We start from the raw sequence: 22,416 nt of genomic DNA on the forward strand, positions 1-22,416 counted from the left end.
CATGAAGGGGAGCTGTGATTTATGAATGTCAGTGAATTACTAAGCGAAAATCTCCTCTGTGAAGCCAGGTACATAGCAATGAGAATGAATTCACTCACATACAGCCCAGTCTTTTGCCCTCTTCAGGGGCAAGGAAACATTGACTTAGGCTTTTAATGAAATCATTAACACAGTCTAGGACCAGACTTTTACAAATATTTAGGCACTTATAGAACCATTGTTTATAAGGGCAAATTACCTCATTTTGTCAAGGAGTGACCGGTATAAATTCCCGACATTGCTAAGCCTTGACAATCTCACAAGCATAAATTTGAAATGAAGACAGTATCTGTATCCTTTAGTGATTAAAAAATTCAGTAGACACCATCAGGTCACTGAAAACAAAATGTTTCACATTCGTCTTCTCAGATCTGACAAGCTTTGCAAGCTTTGTGCCTTGTTCCTAATCCAAGGACAGAAAAAGCTGTCTCCAAAGACAATTACCTTATTTTCCTGGTACATGTCAGGTCTCTAAAGCCTCAGAACATGTTCAAAGCTGTCTTTTCAAAGCTGCATCTCAGGGGCAGACAAACTGTGCTGATTTCAAGAGTCTCTGCCTTAGATATAAAAAGCTAACATCCTTAGTGACAAATGCAAAGCTCTGGTCCCTCAGAGGTGTCAGACTCCTGGCTACAAAGCCAGGACACACAGCCCAGAAACTCCAGGTTGAGTTCCCACAATATTTTATTCCTAATCAGTTGGGCAGTGTGTCTGTTGACACCTCAGGTTGTAGGGCTGTCTTTAGCCACAGAATTAAATAAGGAGTTTGAATATACTTGGGAGGGCTCCACAGAGATTGAATGCTGCTGTTTTCATCTCCGAACAGGAGGCAGGTCTCACAGGAATAGTTCGGAGGAGATCCATAACTTAACAGCTTTCAAGAAATTACAAGTCTACATAACAATCTGTGTAGTTTAATTTTGCTGTGGGAAGCTCACCTTGCCTTCAGAGAAGCCTTTCTCATTTCCTTTGGTTCCTGCTGTTAATTCCCATGCTGCATATTTTCATGCCATTTTCAGTATTGAAATTGAATATATAACCCACTTTAAGACAGCCTTAATGTGCAATTCCCTTGTCTCCCAGTATTCTGTATATTCTCATATATCTTACTGCTGTACTCAACTTCAGCTGTATTTAATCATAAAGAAAATTGGATTCTAAGAGTTGGGGCATGCTCTCGCACACCAACTGCAATAACATACCTGTGAAAAGCAGGCCATGGTCATTGTCAAATACCATGGGAAAGGAATTCATCTCTTCTGGAGTTCTGTGAGCTTCATAGAAGACCTGCAGTGGTGAAAGAGTCTGTATATCCCACACTCTAAAAACCTAGAGGAGGAGAGAGATGAGAAAATCTAGTGCTGTATCCTGACTGGATTTTCAACTCTTTTGTTTCTAGCACATTAATATTATAGCCTCCAATGAAATTTACATTGTTAAAAATGGTACATCCCAAAATAAGCAAGAAAAATAGCAAAGGTATCTTTATTCCCATTTTACTAAGGATAAAATGCACAGAAAGGCTGAATTTTGTAGTCTTCACCTGAGAAGTCCACAGCAGAACCAGATCTCATAAAAAACTGATTCTACTCCTTAATGACAAGATGTCTCCATTGTGTGCCATACTTTTCTGTAACATACAGATAAATGCCACTAGTTTACAAATTTGTATTTGAACTGGAGTATGAAATGATGTGCAATAGTACAAAGATGAATTTCAGGGGATACTGGAGAAAGAAATTCCTGAAACCTTTGACTGACAGCAGATGTTGGAACAAATCAGGATCAGAGCACGCTGCAGAAGTATTCTTTTTATGCATATAAAGTTCTTGTGCTCTACATAAGGAAATGCCATTGACCACAGTCAGGGTACCATCCTGTCAGGAGCATTAGATGCATTTAGATGTATTTGTTCTTACCTTCAGGTTCAATGGAAAGCACAGCATTTGCTTTGAACTCTAGAATAATTGTATGTTAGCAGTGCATTTCATCCTGCCTGATCAAAAGCTGTGTTGAACTTACTGCCATCCCATGTCAACTGTTTTTTATACTTCAAGAAATCATGATTCAATTTCTCATTGCCTTTAGTATGGCCTTTAGATCCCACGGCCTTTAGTGTGGTGTATTCCTCTGCAAGATCATTTTACTTTGCTCTCAAAAGTTATTCTGTCATTGCATCTGCCTGCAATTCACCTCATTCAGCTGCCATAACTGGTGAATTGTATGTAGGCATTTGTGCAAGTTATTTTATTCATTCAACTGTACTATTATTATGGGTTCACTTTTAATCGGGATTTTAACACAAAGACCCATGTTGGTACAACATCAACACTCATCAATACTCTGAGTGTTGTGGGCCTTGACAAAAGTCGCAACCTGATTTTAAAGGATGTTACAGTGGATCCACCAGAATTCTGAAAAGGAAGAGAAGAAAAGGAATGGATACATCAGTCAGTGTTTAACCACCTTTGGCACCAGAGAGAAATTCATACACGAGTGTTTCAGAATGTTAAGTAGAAGGGAATTTCTCCTTAATATTTTGGGGTTTTTTCAGGAAAACTCAAAAAGAAAGGACTCTAAAGAACTTTTTACTGAGAATAAATTTTCCCTGAGATAGCACTGAGTCAAAAGAACCATGTCCATCACATTCCTCTGACTGACTTCTGATTACATTTCAGAGTTTACTCAGACATACAATTTCTAAAGCCTACGAAGAGCAAAACAGTCATTGAGAAGCCTTGAAACAGGAAATCCATTTGAATAGGAAAAAATCATGATTCCCTTTATCCAGCTGAACAGTGTACCAGCAAAAATTGAAAGAAGGATCGATGATGAGAATTGAGAAAGTTAGGGCAATATCACAGGTGGATCTCCAAAGTCAATTTTGATACACTCACAATAAGAGCATGTAAAACAGGGGTAAGAGCTGAAAATTAAGTAAAAGTAGGTATATGTGGAGATACTACAGTCAGATGAAAATAATAAGTCACTGAACAAAGATAAACTTTCCCATAAGCATTACCCAGATATGTTATAGTGTCAGTGAAATTACACAAAACAAAAATGAAGAAAGACAATTCTAATAGTGTAATGGACTATTCAAGTTCAATTGGTCAAAAAGTGAGACATAGGTTTGATATAATATCAAGGCAATAAAAAAAGATGTTTTTATAGCACAAGAGCATATAAGTAGGAGCTTCCTGTGCTATTTCTTGCTGCTTGTTCAGCTGTTAAGGCCAGCAGCACAGTAAGAAAATGCAGTCACTTAAAGTGACAGCAAAAAACCTAGATACATTGCAGCATTCATAAAGCTCTTCCCTGCCTTATGGCGGCCTTCTTTTCCCAGCCTGTGGGCAGGGATGAGGAGATTACACAAACATGAGTTCCACATGAGTAACTCCCACACACGGCATCACCAGCGTGGCTGCAAGGCAATATCAGTGCTGCTCATCCGCATCAGCACACAGACTGTGCATGAAGCCATGCGTGAAGAGAGGCAACAAAAGGCATCCTTATTTAGAAATTAGCAAGTGGCTAGGGGCAGTTGCCTTAGGAGTGTTGTGTTAATACTAACTTTACTGTCCTACTTATTTATTGAAGAATTTCCCACAGCAGCCTGAGAAATACCAGGAATCCCTGAAAACCTCTGAGAGCATATTCTTGATGGCAAAGTGCTTTTGGACTGTGTCTTCTGAAATGCAAAATACAGACTACATACAAGCAAACAAAACATATTAGGGAGGAGAAGGAATGTGGAAAAAAGGTGCTTCAAATACTATTGAAAACAACCCACTGTTTCAACTTTATAGGGAAAGCTGAGCTGTAATTCCAGCAACATTACTTCTACAATAGTAGCTTACATTAATTAACCAAACTTTGCTTGGTTTAGTTGTCAGCAGAATTGGCTTTGATCCACAGACACAGTTTTTTAAGAGTTAGCAGAACAGGGACACTTGCCTGTGTTCCCACATTGTGACCAGCCTTCTCCACACAGTTGGTATCTGGCACACAGGGGCATTCAAGGAATGCACACTGCATCTCTTTATCTTGGCTGCAACAGCCCCAGAAAACCACTTTATTATCCTCTTCAGGACTGCAATATGGAACAGTTCCCTCTGTTCTCAGGGGCTCTTCTTGTGTCATTCATTTTTCAACCCAATGGCAAAATCACATAGTTACAGATGGAATTTCCACAGACACTGATAAAAAATTTGGAACGAAATCCCCCCAGAATTCAGTGGGACTTCTTGCCACTGAGACCCACTCTGAGCCTTCTGACATCCCCTGAAAAATTTAAATGCCTATATTTGCACTCATAAACATTTTCCACTTGAGCACGACCTTCCTTCACGCCCTAAAACTCAGAACATAGAAAAAAGTCTGAGCAATCTTTTCCATTGGCTCTGAAGCCTTTGTTTTATAAGCATGTAAAACTAGTAACACACCTCTCTTCTATTTTTGTCAATACACTCAAAGACAGATAGAAGACAAAAGATTCATTCTTAACAACTAAAATGTGAAGAGCAGAGGGAAATAGAAAAAATATGAGAAATAAGGCCAGAAAAATTGGTAAATAAATTTTTTACTTGTTCTCAGTACAATAACGTACAGGCTTGGGAACACTTATCTCTTGCCAGGTTTCTGTGAAGACACTGCTGTGGAAACATGCTTTGACTTCGGAAGAAGCAAATCCTGCTCTCCTTTCTGTCTGCAATTAACTGAGATAGATAAGGACTAAAGAAGTTCAGCTTTTGCCCCTCCCCTTCCTCCACCAAAACATAATCCCTTCCAGTTTCTGCTAGTTAAGAATAAGTGACTTTAAAACACTGTTCTATGGGAAACATCTCATTAACTCTCTAGAGAAAACAGAAACTTTCTTTTAGTTCTTCCAAACTCACATTCTGCTGATACTTTTTGAAAGTTAAAGAATATTTGTTTTTTGAAGAAGTCAACTTTCCTCTGTTTTACAGAATAGTGATACTGAAAGCCTTCAAAAACACTCATGCAGGAAAATCCAAAATCCAACCACTCGTGGGGCAGAAATAAGTTGTGCTAGCCACAGTATTCATTGTAGGCATAGGCAGGAAGAGTGAGGAACAATTGAAGTGGATTTTTTGTTGAAGCATTCAGTTTATCGGCTCCTATTTGCTACCCTGTTCACTTGTTTGAGAGGGTCATTTAAGGCTCCATGGTCTAAATGAAATAATTCACAAATTCATATAGAACGCTGGAGGCCTCAAAGACAAAAATCACCAGGCATGAATGTCAAACTGCAGTTCTGCTTACCGTGTTACCTAAGTTATCTGCAGAGAGTGCCTATATGTGTCTTGTGATCCCTGAAGGTGATCCTGCAAGGTGCTACAACTCCCTGTCACAGTAAGAAGACTTAGGAAAAAATGGATGTCAATGGGATTACTTGTGAGGTTAAGGCAAGGAGGATTTAGTTCTAATCACATTAATGCAATGTGGTGCAGCAGCCAGTACTATATCTACTGCCTTACTGAGATAGCAACTTGACAAAGTACAAAATTATGAGGATTTCAAATCACTTTCTCAGATAATACCATTAATGGGGTAGTATAGAAAATTACTTACTTTTCCCAAACCTGAAGGGCTGCTGGAAAGAAATCAAACTGTTGTATGCAGTAGTGAGTCTAATTACATAGTAATGAGCCTGAAGGATATTTACTGGGTGCTGCTATTGAGAGGGTATAAATGCTCTGCATGTCCTGTCCCTGTACTGTGTGCAGGATGTGCTGACAATAGACATTCCTGAACCCTGCTGCAAAGACAAAATAACACTCAACACTTCTGAAGAACAGCTTCAGTGGATACGTAGAGGGTGTGGGGGTCAGAAACAGGAAACTAGAGGTATAGAACAGAGGTGGCTGCCCATGGATAACTGAATCAGAGGAGTTAAAAACCATTCAGGTTCCTCCTGTCAATCTTCAACCAATCTTAGAATGATTCTCTCACCTTAGACAAAGTTTTTGAAGTAATTTTACTTTTTCATGGAATAACAACAACTGTGATTGTAAGGGACTTTTGAAGAACACCTTGTCTTACATGGTTCATTTAGGCCACATAGAGCAGGGCCATGTCCAAAGGGATTTGAAATATCCCCAAGGACAGAGATTCCACAACCTCTCTGGGGATCCTGCATCTGTGCTTGGACTCCCTCACAGTAAAGAAATATTTCTTTCTTTGGAAGAAAGAATCTCCTGTTTAAGTATTCATTGTCTTTGTTCTGGTCACTGGGAGTCACTGAAAAGATCCTGGTGCCACCTTCTTTACACTCTCCCTTCCAGTATTTATCTACATGAAAGAGATCTCCCTTGAGACTTCTGCAGGGTTTTGTAGTGGTTTTTTGGTTGGTTGGTTGGTTGGTTGGTTGGTTGGTTGGTTGGTTGGTTTTTTTGACTATCTAAGGCACAGAGTGATTTGAATATTAGAAAATGGGACAGGAAATTACAGAAAATTGAGTATCTTACATGAAAAGTCTGAAGAATATTCAGTGCTATTGAAGGTTTGTGCAATATAAGAGAAGAATAAAATTCTTAATATTTGGGAGAAACAAACAAACCAAAGAGAAGAAAGGCACAGCAACAAGAAAACTTTTGTTTCAAAGCTGTAAACAAAAACTGTGTCTGATATAGATGGCCACATAATTTTTGTGAAGGATGACTGGAACAGATTTCCCAAGTGCCTCTTTTTCAAATTATCTAGATTAAATTTAATACTGTTATACAGTACGTTCCAGTAACGCTGTGATTAGCAATGGTTTGACATAAATTAAGCAGTGTGTTTCCAGCCCAGTTGCTCTCATTTTTCAGGAAGACAAATGACTGTACTATAAATATATCCTCATAACAATATCTTGTGCTTTCAAAACTGCTTAGACAGACAGTCGCACTAACAGGTACTGATACAATCACCTGCTCAGCACCAGACTGACAAAGACACTTATGACTTCCCACAGGGATACCGCCCAGCCGATATTAAGCAGATCAGGAGACAGAGGACAGGAGACTGATAACATCAAGGCTTGAGTAAATTTGCAAAAGTCAGAAAATGAAAAAACTAATAACATATCTTTTCCCCCCTTTATCTTCTCTGAAATGCTAAAAATCTACCCTAAGGTTGTGTAAGAGTAAAGCTAACATGTCTACAACAGACCTACTTTAGGATAGGCAAATTTTAGCAAGGAAATGCCTATGTGGTTGCATCATTAGATTTTAAAGAAATTATGAATGGAATGAAACTCTCCCATGCCCCAGAATGAAGATATGAGAAATTCCTGCTTATTGCACTACTCTCCTGCCATGTGTAAATGTGTGTATTGCTCTTTAGCTACCAAAAATTAAATTACTTTTAAAAAGAAAAAAACCAAAAGAACAGTGATTTCTCTTGTTTAAAACAAGGGGTTTGTGCTTACAAATGATACTGTACAGTGTTTTAAAGACTGGGAATATAGTCCTTATATTAGCCCTATTGATCATCAAACAAAACTTTTAATGAATTGAAGCCTGGAGGCTGAAATGTTGTTCTGACTCACTCAGGTGGTCTAATTCAACCAAACCCATCACTGTAGATATTGAGAGACCATGTCAATGAGACACCTGGTGAAATAAATTTTGGCTTTCTGACTTCCACTGACAACTCAAGTAGGCAGGACATGAAGTTGTAGCCTCCACTGTTCAAGTTGTGAATCCCCACTCTGCACTGAGAGAGAGTGGCTGTCACTGCTTCACAGCCTTTCAGTACAGGTGCTATTCCACTTGGAATAACTCTTGTCAGTCTGGAATAGCTGGTCAGGTCTGGTCTCTGCCATTAGCCTTAGCTCCTTGTGTCCACAGAGTGTAAGATCATCCTTCAGATAATGAACAGCTTCCTGCCGTATCTCCAGGTTTAATAGCCCCTGTGCCTACAAGTGTTCTTTCCCCCCTTGATGCTTCCTGAATGTATTCAATCAGTTCTGTAATATGAAAAAAATGAAGTAATAAATGCTTCTTGATACAGAATGAAAGTAAGAATAGGCAAACTATAGAGAGACAGGGGCAATGAAGGACCAAGTCACCTGAAGGAGCAGAAAACAATAAACACAGAAGAGATTTCCTATGCAATATTCTTCTAACTGTGCTGAAGCATCAAGTCAGTTTTCCATTATTTCTTTACCCCACAGACTGTTCTCATGTTACCATATACTCTGTAAAAGCAATTGTTCTGTTTATTGGGCCCCACAGGAAAAAAACAACCCAAGCAACTATAGCAATTTCTATTAACTTAGAGTACTGGTAGTGTAGAAAAATGCATTAGTGGCGGATCAAGTACCTTTATACCGAATAATCTTGCCTTGCCTGCTTGAAACATCAAACTGATGTCATAATTCATTGTCTTTCAAGTGTATCTTGAAGCATCTGAGGACGCTGCTTAGCTGAAATTCCAAGTCCAAAACTGGCTTTTTTAAAGGACTTAATGTATTCTACCAGCATTTTTTGTCAATAAAAAAGATGTTGCTTCAGTGCTTGAAAAAGCCATATTATTTTACTTTGCAAAGAAAAGGTGCAAAATAGTTCTAACAGTATAAAATAATCACTCTTTCCTTTTTTTATACATCCCACATGATAAATATCAATGGTATTACAAGCATAAATCTAGAGATAGGCTTTGGCAGTCATCTTAGAAAAAATGTTTCTTGAAAATTGCTTTAGTGGCTTCTTCATAATAATACCAATCAAAGAGTTATATACATTTGCATTTACAGTCATATACATATGTTTTTATTTTTATGCCAATAATCTAATCTATGCCTATAACATGATGACACTTTAGCAAAGAGTCCTCGTATATATGCAAGCCTGAGTCCATATTTTGGTACAATGACACAAGGGATGAGTTAATACCTTCAGACAAATTTAAAAGTAATTATTTTTTGGAAATATTTTCAACCAAAATGTAAGTCAAGACAGACACACTCTAAGCGTAATTGCGATGAATGTAGCTCATGTTGGTCTGTGGTATATAATTTAACATACAATTGTGATCGTGGGAAATCTCAACACAAGATTCAGAGAATGTTCCTATGATTAGAAACACACAGATCAGTATTTCAGATCTTCTTGTAAATTCATGTAACTGAACTGCTGAAGAAAATGACATGCCTGTGGACTACAGCTGTAACTGTACCTATGCAAACTGTTATCTCCAAGGTATTCACAAACTGGAAGATCAGAACAAACTTGTTTCCATGAATATTATACCCCAAAGCAGGTTCAGCAACACAGAAATATGAAAATTCTTGCCGCAGCCCTCCCCTCTTCCTCAATGTCACTACTATGGAAATATTAATTCATATGACTAAAAGTCATACAGAAATTATATACAATTCAATGCCTCTGCCTAATTCTTATGTTATAAACCCAAAAAACTAAATTGAATTTTTGTCACAGGAGAATTTGAAAATTTTTAATTGCTGCATGACAACTTTTTACTAATAATTAGTCCTATCAAGAAATCCTTATAATTTTGGAGCAAACAAAATGCTTATGTGCTGGAATAGTTAAAGAAATCTTCATTTTCTTAAATAGAACGATTGTTTGAATTCAAATTCTAAAATAGCTCCTTAATTGTTGTGGCAATTTTTTTGTTATTACTGGCTCAGGACAACTTGTTTTCAGTTAGATTAAATATCACAGAGGTTTCTTTAACGCTTTCCAGAAAGCTGTATTGCATATTTCCCAAAACGCCAGAGAGTAAATCAAGAAGTCTCCCCCAAGAAGAAGACAGCACTGCTCAGATGTTTGTTCTGCTCAAAAAAGCAGAACTGATCTGGGGTAGAGTTAATTTTCTTCCCAGTGGCTGGTATGGGGCTGTGTTTTGGATTTGTGCAGAACATAGGCTGATAATATAGAGAGATTTTTGTCATTGCTGAGCTGGGCTTGCACAGAGCCAAGGCCTGCTGAGTGATCTGTACTTTTGGAATCTACCTCACAAAGTTAAGACAGTGATGCCTCTCTTCCCTTCTCCTGGGATCTACTCTCTTTTTCATGCTCTGGTATGTTCAGACTGTTAGAGTTAAGAATCTTCTAAACTAGCTCTTCCACTGTAATACAAATCTCCTATGATCTCCATTTTTTTCACTAGTGCTGTGAAACCACAGTTTCAGAATAGTTAACTTTTACTTCTTTGTATAAACCACAATATATATATTTGTGTTCTATAGTATGAAGCTAGGGTTATTAACACTAAATAAATCCCCCAGTACTCTTGCAATAGATCTGTAAGATTTGTGATATCTTTAAACCGTTCACTGCAGGTTTTGAGCCTTTAATTCAGCCAATACTTCTTTAGATCGCAATGCATTGCTGCAGCACAAATCTGAAACCAAAGCCAAGGTGGATCCCTTATATTGAACTCCATAGTATAAATCAGTTGCATGCAGGCTGCAGAGACATTCTTGTGAGAACATTTCACATTGCACAAAAATATCTGTACAATGACAAGGAACTTTTCAATACAGTTCATGAAAAATAGTAATAAGTTTAACATCAGTCTGAATCTTCAAATGTAACAATTATGTAACAAACATAACAACTGCAGATCTTAATTAAAAAAAATTACTCCCAACTTTTCACCTTATTTTGCAACTTTAGTTGAAAGTGGCACAATAAAAACCCTTTTATTTTAATATGGATATGGTTTAGGTTAAATTCAATTTTGGGAATGTTTTGAAAAAATATTAATTTAATTTTCCTAAGCTTTTCCTCTAGTTCTGTTATTTGGTCAAACATTTATTGTAAAATCTATATAAAGAGATTTTGTTTTGATTCAATGCTTCTATGAGATCATTGACATGTCTCTAACTTATTTTCAGTAAAGATATATCGACTGTCCTTATTTTGCTTCTCCTTTGCTTCCTGTATGACAGTCACGGAAAGATGGAAACAAAACATAGAAAACTATTTTGATTTTTTATGCTAGGCAGATTAAAAAGCAAGCTGGTCTTTGTTTTTTAGGTGGAAACAAATTAAGTTCTAAAGTATCATTATAAGTTCCCTGACAAGCTGCACACCTTTATATAATTTCTGGTTCTGTGAAACACAAATGTGCCCTAAGCAGGCTGGAAGCAATCCTGTTACAGCTGACCTCCTTCTGCTATTTAGTATACCATATATCTTCTTTAGAGTGCATGTTTGAGGTACAGGGTGATAAGCACTTTATTTGATAGTCAATATATAGACTCCTCTGTGAGGGATTCTTTCTTTTTTGATATAGTTTTCACTATGACCACACAATTTATCTGACACTTGAAAGTCTAGGAATTTATGTCTACTTATTTTTAAATTTTTTTTGAGAAGTGTAATTGTAGCCTTATAACTCACTGCACTATTTAAACACACATGGCTTTTAATTAAAACGAACTTTCATATATTCATTTGCAGCTACAAGTGGTCTTACTGATGTCATTGGCACTACTCAGCTATATTTAGTTAGGATCACATGTCCACATACCTACAGACTTTTAAAATAGATTTTGCTTTCTCATAAATCATCATATTGAATAATAGAAAAGCCCTGAAGGGCCCTCAGAAGATCTTGTACATTTACTACCCCAGGGGCTTTATTCTCAGGTGCTTTTTCATAAGTATCTTAATGCTCATTCATTCCCCTTAAGTCATGTCTCACATCTTACTTCATTTTTCCTACATGTATAACTTGAGGCTATCTGCCTAAACCCTCCTTAATTCACAGTAATGTATTCCTGTAGCAAAGCTACAGAGGTATCTACAGAACAGACAAGTATAGATATATAGAAGTGAGGAAGGGGGAAGGGTTATGGCTCCAGGATTATGTGAAGATGGGAAATTTTGATAATTTATTTTCTGCTAGTATTAATTTTAGAAATGAGCAGGGTTTTTAAAGAATAAGATTTTAAAAGTGAAAATGAGGTATTTACTGTCACCACAATGAGCAATAGTAAGCAATTATAGCAGAGGAGTGGCACAGGCAGGACAAATAGTTCAGCAATATTTCCTACATAACTCAATAAAAATCTGGAAACATTTGAGATAGAAGGATACCTTAGCAGACTAATTACATTAGGTCCTCATTGATTTATAGGAGCTACTTTCCATAATCATACCTTCAATTTTAATGACCATTCTAAACTCTACTACTTCTGCTCAAGGCCTGCAGCTTTAACCAGTCTGGTATAACTGGTTAATTTAGTACCTATCCTCTCCACTCCATCCTTGTAGATTTTAATAAGAATATTGAATAGTGTTAAATATCAAAAATATTTCATTGGACCACATTGAAAGAGTTCTATAGCCATTCAAAACTACTCCTTCAGGGACTTCTCTCTTATGTTTGCACATACAGTTTTTATTCTCTCCTGAGAAGTCTCATTTTGACAAATCATATAAATAACCAACACAAGGATTCCACCAATCACTTCTCGTATACCCATCTCTTACCAGCAGAATCTTGCAATATTTGGTGGAATAATTATTGATTTTATTAGCATTCCTGTTTATGGTCATTGCTTTGGAACAGTAAGCCTTGTAAAAGACACTGGTTAGAAAGAGATCAATAGTTGAACATGATATATAGAGTCACCAGAAAAACACCACCTATGGATTTAGGAGGCTGGGAGGAAGAGAGAAGTGCAAAAGAACTGTAGGAAATTTTTGCAGGTGATCACTACTGAATGAAGCACTTAATTACAGGTTCTGTTTTAAATCTGCCAGTTGCTAAAGTAATACAGAAATTATCAGAATTAATATCTACTATTGTAAGTATTCTTTTGTCACATTTGTGAAGATAATATGTGAAACAGCTGCACTCTGGTCTTGTTTCTCAACATAAAATATTTTGGAAATTTTAAGCTAAGCCTTTTTATTAAAATAAATAAAGTGACAACTAATTACTATCAGAAGTACTTACTCAAAACCAGATTCGTACTTCAATTTACAACATTGATTTCACAGAGTCATTTAGGTTGGAAAGACCTCCAAGATCACCAAGTCCAGCCTCTGAGCAAGCACTGCCTTGTCAATCAGATCGTGGCATTAAGTGACGTGTCCAGTTGTTTCTCACCACTTCCAGTGATGGTGATTCCACCACCTCCTGGGGCAACCCATTCCAATGTTTACCAACCCTTTCTGTGGATAATTCTTCCTGATATTAAACCTAACCCTCCCCTGGCACAGTGTAAGGCCACTTCCCCTTGTCCTATTTCTAGTTGCCTGGAAGAAGAGGTTGACTGATCCCCACCTGACTACAGCCTCCTTTCAGGCACCAGTAGAGAGTGATAAGGTTTCCCCTCAGCCTCCTTTTTATTCCAGGCTAAACACCCCCAGCACTCTCAGCTGCTTCTCATAGGACTTGCACTCCAGACCCTTCACCAGCACCACTGCCCTTCTCTGGACATGCTCCAACACCTCAATGCCCTTCCTAAAGTGAGGGGCCCAACACTGAACACAGGATTTGAGGTGTGGCCTCACCAGTGCTGAGTACAGGGGGACAATCACTACCCTAGTCTTGCTGATCCATGTCAGGATGCCACTGGCCTTCTTGGCCACGTCAGCACATTCCCAGCTCGAGTTCAGCCACTGTTGACCAGTAACCCCAGGTCCTTTTGTGCTGGGCAGTTTTCAGCCACTCTTTCCCAAGCATGTAATGCCGCCTGGGTTTGTTGTGACTGAAGTGCAGGACCTGACACTTGGTCTTATTGAACCTCATACTGCTGGCCTTGGTCCATAATCCAGCCTCTTCAGACCCCTCTGCAGAGCCCTCCTCCCCTCCAGCAGATCAACACTCCCCCGACTTGGTGATGTCTGTGAATTTACTAAGGGTGCACTTGGTGCCCTCATCCTGACCATCAATAGGGATATTGAACAGGTCTAGACCCAACACTAAACGCTGGGGTCACCTCTAGAGACTGGTCCCCAACGGGATGTGGCACTGTTCACCACCACTCTCTGGGCCTGGCCATACAACCAGTTCTTAACGCAGCAAAGGTGCACTGTGCAAGCTGTGGGCTGACAGCTTTTCCAGGAGAATGCCATGGGAGACAGTCCCAAAGACTTTGCTGAAGTCCAGGCAGACAACAACCACAGCCTTACCCTCATGTGGGTCACCTGCTCATAAATGGAGACCAGATTAGTCAGGGAGGATGTGCCTTTCCTAAACCTGTGCTGGCTGGGCCTAATCCCTTTGCTCTCCTGTATATGTGTGATTGCTCCAGATCTTCTGTTTCATAACTTTGTGGGGCACTGAGGTTAGGCTGACAGGCCTTCTCTGGATCCTTCTTCCAGCCCTGTTTCCTTGTGGTTCAGAAAAGTGTTTTACCTTTGCACAGGAGAGGCTGATGACATGTTGATCTTTCTCATTTGTCACAATTTCCACAATACCATGTTTGTGTCCAAATAGCTTCCCTGTAGGACTAAAATTAACAACAGGATTCCACAAACGAAGGATTCTGTCATTACCTGAAAGAAAATAAATTAATATATAGTCAGAAAGACTGAATAGTAACTTGTATTACAAATAAGATTTGTAATTGAGAAAGCTTAGTGTTCATAAGTCCATCCTTTCAGTTGGGTAGACTACTCCCACATAAGGATGTGAATTTTTCATTGTAAGGGCTGGATTGCAGCTGATGTTTCACTGCTTAACCACAAACACATATTAAAAATGCACAACTGATTGGCTTTTCAATGCCATTTTATTTTGCTAAAGGAATGGCAGGGACAGTGAATGAGACTATGTGGACTAGTCCCAGAGGAGCAGACTACTTTAACAAAAATACAACAGGACAAAAAGGAATAATTTCCTTTATGAATGAAGGTGAACATCCAGAAAGAAGTGGGCATGAAATTTGAGGGCAGACAGAAAAAAGTGACCGCTGATGATTGAGTTTGTAGTAAAGTAAACAAGAATTAGGTATTTAAGACTTATTTGTGTGTTCAGATCTTGAATTTGCCGACAATTTAAGGAATAATCTTTGATTGTGTTATAGGTGAATGCTTGGTACTATTTTCTAATAGTTTCCATAAATATTTCAAAACACAAGGATGTTGAAAATGTATTTTAACTTTCAATTCCTGCCAAATATTGCAATTGTATGAATTGTATGCATCTAGCTGAACAGTTTATTTTGACACACAATAAATTAAACAGCCACATTTTGTCTAAACTTCTGCTTGAGTTCCACTTTTCTCTCAGCTGAAATTGAAGAGCAAAAAGCAAAAAAACCCATAGACTAGGAAGTATATGTCCCAAGAGAACCAGCTCAATTATGTTAAGCGCTCAGCTCAATTATGTTAATAATCTTCCTTAAGCTTGTTCAACCTACTGTCATTAGTCAGTCCCTCAATTTCTCTCTACAGAAATCTATTCCTTTCCTTCTTAATGCAGCAAGATGTGATTTGTTTAGGGGCACCTCATCTCCCTTCTCCTCCATTCAACAATATTGTTCTCTCAGTTAAATTGATTCTGCTGTTTATGTGGCTTCTTTCTAAATGAGAGAGGCTCACTGAAGGAATGAACTACTCTTAAAATAGCTACAACAGAAAGCCATTTTGATTTATGCCAGCTCATTTCACAAGTGTGACTGAGAATTCAACTATGCAAACAGCTGTACCAGCACAATGGAGGGACAACTTCTGCAAAGGAAAGGAAGGCCAAGAGTAGGTACCTGACTGTCTCGCAACTTCAAGGATAAGTAATTCTTTTTTAGGCAAAACTACCCTAGGCAATCTGTATTTGCTGTAAGCATGGCAGGAAGTAGCCTAAATAGGTTATAACTGCACAAATGGTTTATGAAGTCCTTTTGGATGGGGAAACTTCAGAATGTGGTCGACATCCCTGCTCACTTCTTTCAAACTCTTGTGTCAGGCTGTCCCAGACATGTCCTGCAAACCAGCAGAACCCTTGTGACCAGGTCAGGGTTTAGGGTGAAACAAGTCCATGGGAGTAAAACTCAGTTTTCAGACCTCCCATGAAGAAGTACATGAAATACAGTTGACAGAAGCCTCCAGTGAGACTGGTGAGATTGGTTTTAATAGCAGAGGGAATAGACATTGCTTCAACAATACACCCCTTACCAGCCCCAGATAGGAACTGTCATGTCTTAAGACAATAGAAAACTGAGAAGAAGCTGTTGACAATATCTGATCAACTTGACTACCTGCTGACTGCACTTTTGAGGAACAGAACCATTCTCAGTCTTCCTAACAGCTCTGTTCTTTATATTCCTGAAGTGACAGCAGTGATTGAAGGGGAGGATAGTTCCCTTTAATTCTGGCAGAGTTTCTTAAAAAGTAGAATCACTAATACATGTAATTTACTTCAGATATTAACAGGAAGATAAGCGACATTTGGGAAGAAAACCCTTCCCTACACGAAAAAATACTGTTTGCTTTCTATGTAAAAATAGTGGATTCATTTTACTGATATGGAGATAATGGAAGATTTTATTATAGTTGATGTGCTCTCTGCTCTCTTTCTGGACTAATGCCAGATTGGCCCTAAGATTCACTGCTACCCTGGAACATTTCCCCTCCCCATGCTCCAAATATGCCTCCAGGATTCAGAATCCTGACACAGAAAGTCTGGGTACCAAGCACATTCAAGAAAAGCTTGAAGAAGATGATCTATTCAACAGCAATTTTAAAAGATTTTGTGAAATCAGTGATTTGAATCAAAACAGATTCAGTATGGTCCTTTTCACGATAAACAATTATAAAACCAGATGTTTAGGGTTTTTTTGGGGAAGTTAGATTCTACAACCAAAGCTCTATTCTAGCTAGATGTTATGGACTCAAATACTTTCTTTGAAAATGCAAAGCTTTGTCTGTCTCTCTTGCTGACACAGTTTTGCAATTTGTGTGGTATTACAAGCCTGCTGAGATGTCTGCCTTCCAGTGGTGTTGAAACCCACTTGAGAACAATAATATATTTGCATGGAGAAATACTAGGCTTAGCCTGGCATCCTCAAAAGACAGTAAAAAAAATATACCTCCTGATTTCTTTCTAGGCTGCTACGCCCACACAGAAAATTCCTTACTCTTTAAAAGAACTTGTCTTTCCTTCAAATATGTCTTATGAATTGTCTTGCCTTATAATGTCTGCAAAACCTCTTCAGAACAGTCAGACATCTGGGGAACTAGTTTGTCATACTGACAAATGTCTGTTTTAGTTTTTTTTCTTTGTGCTTCCTTGTCCGTCTTTGTATGCTCTTCTTAAATTTAGATGGCATCATAGAAAAGAGTTTGCTATGCTTCTGACAGCTAATTCTAGAGGACTTCTGGTGATTTCTATCACTGGGATTCCTGGGAATTCCTGAAAATGTGCTTCCCTTGTTCCTGGAACTCACAAAGGAAACTGAACAAGCACAGAGTAGCTCCTTTTATCAGTCCTAATCTGTTACTGTTAGATTTAGAAATTACTAATAGTTTTTCTTCTGGTTCATTGCTCGCAGGAAAACAGCCAAACTTGAAGAACTAATAGAGTTAGAAGTTGATGTATCATTTAAAACTGATCATCTCCTGCTTTAATATGCATTCCTAATTTGATTTTAACTGCAGTCATTCCCTGAAGTGATGATTAAGACATAGCTGGAATTGAAATTAATACAGAATAAAAAGAAAACCATGTAAACTTACCATTCAGTGTAATATTAATGCAAAATGCCACACAGAGAAATTATTTTAAACTTCTCTGGGCTCCATATTTTAGGCTACTATCACGCTTTTATCATTTTACTGATTGAAATCTAGCCTTAAGCACGAAAAGCAAACTCAGTACCAGGATTGTTTTTATCTTATTCATTTTTATATATTTCAAATATCTAGAAGACAAAATTAGGTTGTGTCACAGTACTGACAAACTCATGAGCACAATCAAATACAAATAAATGATGGAAGAATGTGTTAAAATATGACTTTTTAAATAGTCACAGTGATATTCATCACAGAATGTAATATTCCATTTGTGCTATAAACACCTGCCTAAATAACATTTAGAAGAGCTTACTAAAATGCTGAGCAGATTTACCCCTGCTGAATACTTTAGAAGCTAGCCTGCAATCAAAGGCTGGATTTTTCTTTTATGTTAATTGCCAAATGAGACAAATAAACATAGCTTTTACAAATGCTTGAACATGTCACCAAGAAATCTATATAGTATGATTCCTGAGTTATTTACCTGTTATGGTCTCTTGTTTTTAGGGTATATTATAGGTAAAACTGCAGACTCTGTAATTAACAGGACTAGCTTATGTTCATTTTAAATAATTTAAATCTGTCATGAATTGGATCATCATGGTGTGTTTCTCAATTAGTAAAGAGTGAGATGACTTTTAAGATACAGAGGCAAATACAGTGTGCTCCAGCCCGGTGGTATGCTGTGCCACTGGGAGCAGTGTATTCTACTAACAGAGCACAGAACTCCAAAGCTCAGCTTTAGAAGGCTTTAGTAGAAGGGTCTCTCAAGACCTGTAGCATTATTCTAAATTCTGGGTGCAGCTTCACAGTAGGCCCTGACTGATCTAACTTCACTGTGAAATTGAAAGAGATGACCCTACCCTGTCTTTGCTTTTGGACAGGCATTCCCACTGTGCTCTGGGACTCTTAGTAATACAGCTCAGGAATAATTTCCTTTCCTGTTCGAGGGGAGAAGCAGGGCTAACCTTTGGGAATGAGGGTGAGAGTCAAGAGGATGCCCTTCAATTACAAGATGAAGTATGGTGGGTGAACAAGCAAGACAGGATTCCAACTCCAGTACTTTCAGTACTTTTGTGCAGTCAAAGTCAAAACAAATTAGAATTCAGTGCTGAGAAAACTCACCTGCTTCTAAAATATCCTGATTAGGGATCTGTTTAGATGGGATAGGAGCACCTGCATTCTAAGTCTGTCCTCCAACCATCACAAACAAGTATGCAATCTAACTTTTTCAAAAATCTAAGCTCCTTTTAAAACTGAGAATATTTTTCTGCAACTGCCACTATTCAGAAGACTCTTCCTGAATACCATCACTCTAATTTTTGCTCTAATAGACATCAGTGGCATTCCTTGTTAATTGTACTTTTTCTAAGTTATAGAAAATAGACTTTTAAAATCTCTGCACAATGGTGCAGTTAGAACTTAGGTCAGTTGGTTAGAGCCTGCTGCTATAAACACCAAGATTGTGAGTTCAATCACTTTATGGGCCATTCATATAAGAGTTGGACCTGATGATTGTTATGGGTCCTTTCCCACACCTTTTTTTTTCTATATTCTATATACTTTTCTGTATTCAACTAATCTTTCTCAAATGTGGTTCATATCAACAAGACAGAACCAGCACATGCACCTAGGGCAAGTCATGCTGCATGATTGTTCTATTTCTTTTCTGTGCCTCAAGTGTTTACTGCTGGTCACTGACTAGGTGGGCTGAGTGCATTAGGCAGACCTTTGGTCCGGCCTAACGCAGCTGTTATAATTTTTCTATAAAGTTTATCCAGATTTTTCTATTCTGCTATTTCTGGAAGAAGAATTTTCAGTGTGTAAAATAAATTTGTTCTAGTTCCTGTGACATTCTTTCCTATTCAGACACTTTACCCTGGTTTTATTATTACAGCAAAATCCTCCTCTTGTACCTGTAGAAAATAGTGACCACATTTTGTTGAATAGGACATCCCTACTTTATGTCATCAATAAATTTTTTCAGACTATTTTTTTTGCAACAAGGTAATTAGTGTAAACAGTATCTCCTCCAGGTCTAAACTTCAAAATTTTCACTAATAACTCTTCTACAGCTTTTCCTTTAAATCTTGTGTGTAGAAAATAAATAGAATTGCCTGATATTTATTTTGATATCTTTCACAGTTTTCCTCTTGGTAAACGGTTACAATTCAACATGAAGTGCATTATGTCCCATATACTGCTATATATATTATCAAGGCTGGACAGCAGAGTCTTGGCCACTTTTTATTTTTTTTTATATATAGATGTAAGAATTATTATGTTTGCTATTGCAATATTTAACAAAGTTTTAACAATAAAGACTTGAAGAAAAGCAGCATCAATGTCACTCAAGGGCACCACCCTATCAGACAGACTTTATAAACAAGGTTGCTGCCATACTCCAGCAGCACTTCTGCAGAATCAAACATGACCACAGCAGTAGACAGGCCCATAAAATTATTGGCTAACAGGGAAGAAGTGGATGTAAGAGTGCCATTTCTGCAGTCTGCTTTGGGAGAAAGAACTAACAGTAACACTCTGGGGAAACATGACCAGAGAGACCAGTGGAAAGTATTAAACTGGGCCAATGTGACTGCTTATTAAAAGGATGGCAGAAGAGTAATAGGGTGGGAGCTGTGCCGATACTGCAAGGAATAATGTCCATAACCTGGTTGAGGCCATGGTGACTTGGAAACATACCTTGCAGTAGTTGAACATACTGTTTCTTCTGATTTATTACATAAATGATACTTTAATCAAACCCAGATGGAGCCCTTGACACATTCCTGTTAGAAAGTATATATCTTCAGACAAGGGCTGAGAGAAATCAAAAGCAAGGCCTCTGTTTCCTCTAATTGCAGGCAGAAGCCATTGCTGAAATTCTGAAGATGCTAACTCAGCTTTATTTGATGTTATTTAATGTGAATAAAAAAATTCACAATTTTTTCCCAAGAACAATCTCTTGGAAGAGACCCAATACTTACCTCCAGTGACAATGACTTTTGCCTTTCCACAGTATGTGAAGGCATTTACTCCTTTCGGGACAGAAAATTCCTTTACAGGTCTGCAATTATTAATAAAACAATCATGTAAGAAATAATTGGAAAATACAGTCTGTAGTCATTCTGCCTTATTTTTCTGTTTTATACAAAATAGCTGTATGCAATCTCATGCTAAGAGCAAACTGATTTACATTAGAGACTTAGAGTGATAGTGGCATCAACAAAACGGGAACAGAGTACACTGTCCATTAAAGAAATAAATATTTGATCTGCACACCTGAATTTTTTAACAGGCAAACTCCAAACAGACTCCTAAAATGACAGCTGTTGCCAAAGGAGGCTGCACACAAGCTTGTGTGCTTAAAGCAGTTTATCACTGAGGAAAACTACCAAAGAAATTGTGTTTGCTTGTTTCAGACATGGAGGTCTATTGTGATCTCAATGTCACATTAAGTAAGTGCAGTTACTTTTCTCTTGCTTCTCTATAATGTACGGTACAATGAATAGTCCTTACATGATCTATTTTGTGTTGCATGTCAACATGAAGAGATCACAAGTATCTGAAGCTCAAATGTTATTCTGCTACATTCACTGCTAAATCATGGGAATTCAAACAGCCAACACAGACTGAACTTGACTGATTCTAAACTTATCCTTTGAGCAACTTCTGCTTGTCTCTCCAAGCTTCATCCATTGCTACTAATGAGTGAATATTTTATTGATTTTGGATGTAGCTATAGCAGGGTTAACACCTGCCATTTCCAGGAAACAATGACTGCCATTGTAAATAGGCTGCACAGAACTAAATGAGAATACTTTAAACTTTTTCCTTTGAAATTCAGACAAGTATTAGTTCTTCTACTCTGGGCTAAAGCAGCCATCAATACTGAAAACCATAAACAGGGGTGGCAGTAAATCTGACAAAAGACTCTGGAAACTTTGAGGAATTAATGAAAGAACTTGTTATTTCTAGGCAAGCGTAAATAAAAGGCTGTTTGCTTCCTATTATTTAGAGGGAGAAAATATTTCTTTCCAGAACTCTAACAGAGAAGTCTTAATTCTCTTGACAGGACAAAATAACAATTAATTTATTTAAATGTATGACTAACAGATTTCCTAAGGATTTTTCACTTTTTATACTTTTATAAAGCTTTTTAATGGACAGTCTTGATACTATTTCAAGATCAATAGGAAAAAGGGATTCTGGCACTGTGAAGTCCTGCTCAAGCCATGGCCTTGCAATAGAAGCACTTTGTTGATATCTCCATACCTCTCTTTTTTAGATACATTACAAGAAGATATTGTAGCTGTTCATCAGCCATTATTGTCAAGAAACTTAAGTCCTATAAGAGAGAAGATGCATTGCATCCTTCTTGGGAGTATAAAAGAATTCCTTGCTACAAAGTTAACTGGGGAAATTTCTTTTCTTAGAACCAGTAAATCACATTTCTAAACTAGCTAGTTAATAAATGGACATTTCCAAGTGATTTGATCTATAGATATTTTTAGGACTATTAATTTCATTTTAACAGCTGTGTAATTTTTCAGTTGTCTAAATATAATGTCAGCTATCTACTGTGAGAAACTGCTTAGAGATATGTATTTATTGCATTTTGAGATGCAACTATAGCCAGTGTGAAATGAAA

At 37.7% G+C, this 22,416-nt stretch overlaps 1 protein-coding gene across 1 annotated transcript in view; it reads right to left on the minus strand.

The window, feature by feature from the left end:
- WDR64 (WD repeat domain 64) overlaps nucleotides 1-22,416 on the minus strand; it is a 65,189-nt gene that overhangs the window by 22,071 nt on the left and 20,702 nt on the right. The window contains exons 11-13 of the mRNA XM_064707182.1: nucleotides 20,753-20,832; nucleotides 14,392-14,531; nucleotides 1,242-1,368 (exon numbers count right to left, since the gene is read on the minus strand). Of these exons, the coding sequence (XP_064563252.1) occupies nucleotides 1,242-1,368; nucleotides 14,392-14,531; nucleotides 20,753-20,832 (347 nt within the window). The remainder of the gene's footprint in view (nucleotides 1-1,241; nucleotides 1,369-14,391; nucleotides 14,532-20,752; nucleotides 20,833-22,416) is intronic.

The sequence above is a fragment of the Zonotrichia leucophrys genome, chromosome 3, assembly GCF_028769735.1.
Source record: "Zonotrichia leucophrys gambelii isolate GWCS_2022_RI chromosome 3, RI_Zleu_2.0, whole genome shotgun sequence".
NCBI classification, from domain to species: domain Eukaryota; kingdom Metazoa; phylum Chordata; class Aves; order Passeriformes; family Passerellidae; genus Zonotrichia; species Zonotrichia leucophrys.